Below are 7,170 nucleotides of genomic sequence, written 5' to 3' on the forward strand. Positions count from 1 at the left end.
ACAATTTAAATTAAAAAAGCCTTCTTTTCCTCTCTTTCTCCTGACATATACTATCTATGTACTCGCTTATTTTAATGCTCAAAACTTTTAAAGGAAGTCGATAAGTACTTGGTAAATATATAAAAAGGCTATTCTTGTATAAAATTATAAACGAACTGTAGAGCATGACAAAAATGCTTTCGGTGATTGATTCTGCTGATGCTTTTGACTTAGCTAAAGGGGATCAACGTATACTAACTTTCCCAATCCTACACTAATGGCAATTTTTTGGTGGATATATATATCCATATTAAGAAAAAACTAGATACTACTCAACCCAATCGCAGTTTGAATGGGAGCAGCTGAACACCGGTTAATGCTACTCAGGACAAAAATGATATTAATTAACTCATGTATACTTTCTAAACTTAGAAACAACTTGGTTATTGTCGTTTGATAACTTCACGCTCAGATTAAAGAAAACAGTAAAGCTATTTATAAGTGCCATTTTTTATAATTCTGTATTTGACACTGTGGCAGTGGTAATTAGAAGATAACAACATGTCATGAACAATGCAAAAAGTTGTTTTTAGTTGGAAAATAATTAGCTTCGATATGGCCTCCTCAGCTTTCCGTATACTCTAGTTATTAATAACTTTATAATTTTTAATTAGCACTTTTTAAATGGCGCGCTATGTTTTAGTAGCGTGTAAATTCCTTTTAAATAACCTTTCTCGTGTGTGTATCCTTAAATGTATTTTTTATTACAGATGCTTTCTTGTATCAATAATCGTATCGATATTGGCATTCATTTACCCATATTTGTATGTGTATTCGCAAAAAACAATTTTTAGTTTAGTTTTCTAGCGCAGAGCTCCTAATAAATTTGTATGTACTCAAATATAATGTTAATTCCTGTTTTATATTTATTTTTACAAATAGTGCCATAAATGATGTAGTAAATACGTAAAAAATAGTGTTCAATCAATAGACTTTTTATTTAAAAAAAGTACCTTGTGGCATATATACACATATAAAAAAAAATTGTTTAAGTTTAATTATATTAATACTTATATTAATAATAAAACTTAAAATTTTTAATTTTTAAATATTTTTGATCAATATTGACTAGGCATAACTTGATAACGAAAATTTGAAAATATTGTTAATATTCCTTTCGAACTGCCAGTGCATTCTTCCTGTGGCGTGTTCATTTTGAATTATCTCCCATTAAATCATACATAAAGCAATTCCGAAATAAAACAACCATTTTGATTTTTGCAAATTATAATTATAGAGAAACCCCAAGATGCCCCACTCAGTCACGGTCGTCGCAGCACTTGTCGTAGATGATCGTGGAGCTGCATGCCTCGATCCTCTCGTCGAAGAAGTGGTCGAAGTGGCAGGTCTCCTCCTCCACCTCCTTGCCGTCCACGCACCGGATGAAGTTGTGGCAGTTGTTGCTGCTGCTGGTCACCAGCATGGTGCCGCGCCCATCGCACCTGTTGTGGGTGCAAACCACCGAGGTGGCCTTGCCGCAGATCTGCAGGTCTTGGTCAAAGAAGTAGCCTTCGGGGCACTGCATCCACAGTGGATCCAGGTCGGCGACAGGGTAGAGGGCCTGGCAAACGAAGTAGCCACGGCAGGTGGCTCCGTCCGATTTGAAGGTCAACACCTTCGAGCTGGAGCAGATTCCATTCTTCGAATGGGCGGTGCACTCCACCTTGTTCGGTTCCACGCAGCTGCCGGTCTCCACGTCGAAATACAATCGCTTCTTGGAGGTGAAGCACTTCTGGGAGCTGTGCTTGCCGTTCTTGTCACACTCGTAGTAGTAGCCGCAGTCGTCCTCGTTCCGGAACTTGGTTTTGTCCGCCACCAGTTCGCAGATGTTGTTCACGTCCACGCAATGCGAGTCCACGCCGTGCAGGCAGGACTGGGAGCTCTCCTCGAAGTGCTGGCCCACTGGGCACATCCCCGCCAGCGGCACTCCCTTCATGCAGTAGAAGTACTTGTGGCATTCGGTCGGATCCGACACCCACTCCCCATCCAGTCCCTCGCAGCGATTGCCGCAGTACTGGTTGCTGTTGGCCAGTGTCGCCACGCACTTGGCCTTGTTCGGATCGAAGGACTGGCCGGAGGGGCAGGACACGATGGTGCCCTCGCCATCGAAGCACTGGATGTACTGGTCGCAGGTGCCCGGCTTGCGGATCTGGGTGCCGTTCTTGAACAGCCGGCACAGCTCCTCATAGTCACCGGCACTAGCTGAAAAAGCCGGCTGACAAGTCACCAGCAGAAGACATCCGAAGAGCACTCCACGAAAACTTGGTGCTGTAAATAAAAAATCTATTATAGCAAATTACACATTTGATTAATTCACAAAAAAATGAATAAAGTGTTACTCTCATATTTTTTTTAACATTTTATAGAACTACAGTAGCGGACAAAGAAATCCGGAAAGGCAAAATAATGTTAGTTTTGTACAATTTAATAAACTGTGTTTATTGTTTCAAGAAAATTGTTGTTAAGCGAATTAAATAAATGTTTTTGCTAACCAAAAAAACTCTTTTTTTTTTAGGAATTAAAGCAAAATTAATTTATAATTCAATACAATATAATAAATAAATATTTTTAATATCTTTATTTGTAATAATTAAATTTGATAATTGATGAATTCAAAAATCTTGTACCAAACTTTCCACAAAATTATTTAAATAATTTTCATTGGATTTTACCGGCTAAAGTTCATTTTAATAATCTTTATAACCTACATACATATAATCTAGCTTGCAATAGCATTATTATTATTTGAAATTTTAAAGATTACTGGATCGTACGTATATGTACGTTATATAGACTTTAAAGCTCTTGAACTTTTATTACTCATTTTTTTGTAATTTTTTTTAAATTTCCTGGCAAATTTGGGATGGAAAATTTTAGCGGTGTATGCAGCCTGCTTGATTAAACTCACTCAGCATGGCTGATTGTTGGGGAATTTGGTTTAATTTGTAGAAGAACAGATTGAGTAGCTTGACGTGGCCTCGAGAACTAATTGCTCCAGACTAAATGGAGTTTCGTGAATGGGAAATGTTTATATTACCCAGCGAATATGGCTACTGCTACTGCTACTGCCTCTACTGATACCGCACTTTATTGCCCCTATTATAAGCAAATCTTATCGATGTTGTGCGAAAGTACGTAAACCCCTTGAAGTACTTGGTAATTTGCGATTGAAATCGCAAACATTAGTCTGCATTCTGCTTAAGGACTCAATTCCCGTGAGAACTAATGAATTTTGGCATATATCACACTAATTAAAATCAAAAATGAAAGTGAAACTAGTTAATAAGTTCCTCAAGCAATCAATAATAATATTTTATTGGCCGTTAATTAGCTGTGCCATAAATATTTGAATCGTATCGGCAGTCACAAGCCATTGTGTATATTGCCACCGTAAATATGACAAAATGATAAAGGCGTTCGCTTTCATTTGTTTTAGGGAAAATCAGAACTTTTTTAAACATTGATTGCGTCCCACGAATAAGACACCGATTATCATTTATGGCCTCGTCAATGAGGGTGTGAGTAAAATCGACTCCAACCACCTGCACGTAAAGTTTCCATGATGTTTTGATTTCTTGTTCTTCTTTTTCATTGAATTTTTAAACTCATTTTTTGTTACCCGTCAGTTGTGTTTTAAAGTTACAAGTTATTTACTTATTTGTCTATATTTTATGGTAATTTACATTTGTAAAAACAAGTAATACTTTGCTCAAAAAAAAAATGCCAAAGAGTTCGAATAATGTATCACTATTTGGTCATACATTTGAAGATAGTGACAGTGGAATTGTTAAAACTTATTCCAAAGAAGAGAAGAATAATTTTCTTTTGTTTTATTTGCAAAATCACATTTATCAACAACAAAATATTTATGTTTTGGAGTCCTTGCATTTTGAGTGAAAAGAGTGCAGTGTTTTAAATTTGAAGATAGACCTATGCCAGTACAAATATATTAAAAAACCTAAAACCTTTTATTTAACGCCGATTGTCACTTTCCTAAAACCTTTTTTTTAACGCCGATTGCTAGCTTTATTTAATTTCTTCAACTGCTCGCAAAAGTAAATAATCCTACTATTTTAAGAAGCATGACCTAACTACTCAAGGCTTGTTTTTCAGGAATCTTACATTTTTTATGTCACTGTCATTTGAGAGTGTATACCTTTTTGTAAGGCTTACAATTATTTCTTCTTTACTGAACAAAGATCTTAAAAATTGTTATTGTAACCTTTCCCAGTGTCAAGATCTATATAGGCCCCAAAGATACTCTCCCACTTAACCATATCACATTTATTGCTGAGCTTTATTCAAAGTACATACTCCTAGCACGCGGTGTAGGTCTTTACGTTTGGCACGCAGCCACCCAGGTCCTCGTCGAAGAAGTAGTTGCCGCAGGACTTCTCCTGCAAGGTGACTCCACCCGAGCAGACCAGATAGTTCCGGCAGCCCGAGGTGCTGCTGAGCACGAAAGTGGGGCTGCGACCATCGCAACGATCGGCGGTGCACTTGACCAAATTGGGGTAGTTGCACTTCTGGTTGGATTGGTCGAAGAATCGGTCCTGGGGACACTGATTCCAGGCGGGATTCGCGTCCGGAGTGCCGTCCTTCTGCTTGGCACAGAAGAAATAGCCGCGGCAAGTGGCTCCATCGGACACGAACTTGTTCTCGGTGGGCTTGCTGGCCTTGCCACAGACATTGGTGGGCAGCGGATGGGCATCGCAGTCCACCAGGGCCTTGGCCACACAGGTGCCCGTGCTGGCCTGGTAGTACATGGTGCTCGAACAGGTCTTGTCCTTCAGGACGCCCTTCTCACACAGGTGGTACTGGTTGCATCCGGCCAGGTTGTCGAAGTTCACACTGTTCTTCACGATGCTACAGTACTCGAAGCTGCTGGTGGTGCAATCCGACTCGTACAGGCGGGTGCACGTCTGGGTGGTGGCATTAAAGTGGGTATCCTGCGGACAGCTGCCGTACAAGGGCGTCTCCTGATCCGCGCAGTAGTAGTACCCGTAGCAGGACTTCGGGTCGGCCAGGAAGTGGGTGGCCACACCCTGGCAGGATATCGAACAGCTGGAGGTGGAAGACGACAGGCTCTTCACACACTTTCCGGTGTCCTTGTCGAAGAACGGTGTGGATCCCGAGCAGGTGCTGTAGTGGCTCACATGGTCGATGCAGGTGATCGATTGGCTGCACGAATCGGGATCCCGGATCACCGTATTGTTCGAGAACAGTCGGCAGATGTCCTCATCCCTGGCCTCCACCAAATCGCCATTATGGAGCAGCAGCAGCAGTGCCAGGCACACGAAAGCTCCAAATTCTATAATTTAGGATCGAATCTAAGTTACTTAAATCCAAAAAGAATTCGGCAAACTACCCACTTTTCATCGTAGCTCAACTTTCAACGAACTTATAGCTCTTACTGAGTTCGCCCCTCCACATACGATTACTTTTATGGCCGCCAATATCGGAGGATCAGCGCCTATCCGCAGCTTTTATTTTCGGTGGTGAGATAAGCGGATTGCTTTTTTTACGGGGTACTTAAGAAGGTATGATAGGTGAATATAAGAATTTGTGATTTTTAAAACTATTTACTAAAGAAAATCCATTATATATTTTGTTAAAGTTCCGAAGGAACATGCGGGTAAGTGCTTTAGGATTACCAACAACCTTTTTCATTAAAAATTAACATTTTCTTTAATGTGGTTATTATGAATACTATTTATTTTCCTTAAGAACTGTACTGTTCAAGTTTAAAAACCCCTCAAATACTTAAAAATTTTGTGCTAGTAAATATAGTTTAAAACCCTTTGATGAACACTAAATTACTATAGTTATAAGTAATCCGTTGGACCACTTAAACTTTTTTTTGTTTCTTTATGACCTGAGCAGTAGGTGAATTGTAGTCGATAATAACGCTTATGCCAAACAATTTTCGGAGATTGGTAATTGTTCGCTGATAAATCACATAGGAAACGGATAAGATTAGTTGCAGTCAAGAAGCAAACAAACAAATAGAGAGGCAAGATCAGCTGGGTTAATTCACAAATCTATAGTGCTTTACTAAATTGATTTAATAACAAAGATTACTTAATTTAATTAATTACCAGGCTTAAGTACTTAGAAAAATTAGTTTACACAAAAGAAAGTAGCTTTTTTAACGAACAAGTATAGGGGTGCATCTTAATTAAATTTTATTTCATTCAATCAAAACATTTCTTTACGTTAAGTTAACAACAGATCATTGCATTATAATGGTGTTTTTGAAGCTTGGAACAATTGTATTAGGTCCAGTGGTGTCAACGTATTTAATAGCATGTTTTTGGGCAAATTTTCGTGGTACAAAAAGTTTGCTTTTAGGCGAAACGTTATAATTTCATTGAAAAAAACTCACACAAGTGATAAAATGGGTTGCAGGAATGTATTTTTAAAAGGGTTGTCACTGCATCTCTTAAAACTTTATCTTTTATTTGCAGTAAAGCACTTATTTAATTTTAGAAAAGAGCTGAAGGCCTCTAGCAGCTATAATTCAAATTTATAGTTTTTTGCTCTTAACTTTAACTATAAGTTAGCATTGTATAAATAAATAAATTTGAGAGAAATTTATCCTAAAATGCTTAATTTAACTTACCAGATTTCTAGAAACAATATTTTTTAAACCATAACAAACTTGTATGCACAAAACTAACTTCCTGTTTAGTTCCATTCGTTCTTCAGTTGGCCAAAAGAGAAATCTTTTTGCCAAATTGTTTAATTAGGTAGGCATAAAATTGCTTTGAAGTACTTAAGTTATATTTAGTTAGTGATTAAATTAAAAATTTGTAAGCCGTTTGTTTTCCATTGAAAACTGATAAGTTCGAATGAAAACGAGAGACAAGTCAAGAATCGCAGTGAGATTCAAATTATGATATCTGCCTAATGTCGTATTTTTTGAAATGAATGCCGAGATACCGGGGGAACGCCACTGAGCGATCAATAAGAGCGGTGACATACCGCCGCCTTAGTTTGAAATTAAAAAACAATTATAGACAAAGAGGGTTCGCAATCAGCAGCTGATAATCCGAATACCGCCAGGGCTGTCATGTCAGATAAAAATATGGAGTTATACTTGTATTATAGGTATATATAAATACATGGACA

General features: G+C 38.2%; 2 protein-coding genes across 2 annotated transcripts; both read right to left on the reverse strand.

Moving 5' to 3' along the window:
• Window positions 1-1,254: 1,254 nt before the first annotated feature.
• On the reverse strand, window positions 1,255-3,083 carry LOC128259955 (peritrophin-44). Its single transcript, XM_052992602.1, has 2 exons — window positions 2,948-3,083; window positions 1,255-2,307 (listed from the first exon to the last, which is right to left on the reverse strand). The coding sequence occupies exons 1-2, from the start codon at window positions 2,952-2,954 to the stop codon at window positions 1,298-1,300; spliced, it is 1,017 nt and encodes a 338-aa protein (XP_052848562.1). The 5' UTR covers window positions 2,955-3,083; the 3' UTR covers window positions 1,255-1,297.
• Window positions 3,084-4,308: 1,225 nt separating this feature from the next.
• LOC128260154 (peritrophin-44) lies at window positions 4,309-5,481 on the reverse strand. The gene is made up of 2 exons (XM_052992938.1): window positions 5,412-5,481; window positions 4,309-5,350 (listed from the first exon to the last, which is right to left on the reverse strand). Exons 1-2 carry the CDS (start codon window positions 5,416-5,418, stop codon window positions 4,356-4,358), a joined length of 1,002 nt encoding a protein of 333 aa, XP_052848898.1. The 5' UTR covers window positions 5,419-5,481; the 3' UTR covers window positions 4,309-4,355.
• Between the last annotated feature and the right edge of the window lie 1,689 nt (window positions 5,482-7,170).

The sequence above is a fragment of the Drosophila gunungcola genome, assembly GCF_025200985.1.
Source record: "Drosophila gunungcola strain Sukarami chromosome 3L unlocalized genomic scaffold, Dgunungcola_SK_2 000014F, whole genome shotgun sequence".
In the NCBI taxonomy this organism is placed as follows: domain Eukaryota; kingdom Metazoa; phylum Arthropoda; class Insecta; order Diptera; family Drosophilidae; genus Drosophila; species Drosophila gunungcola.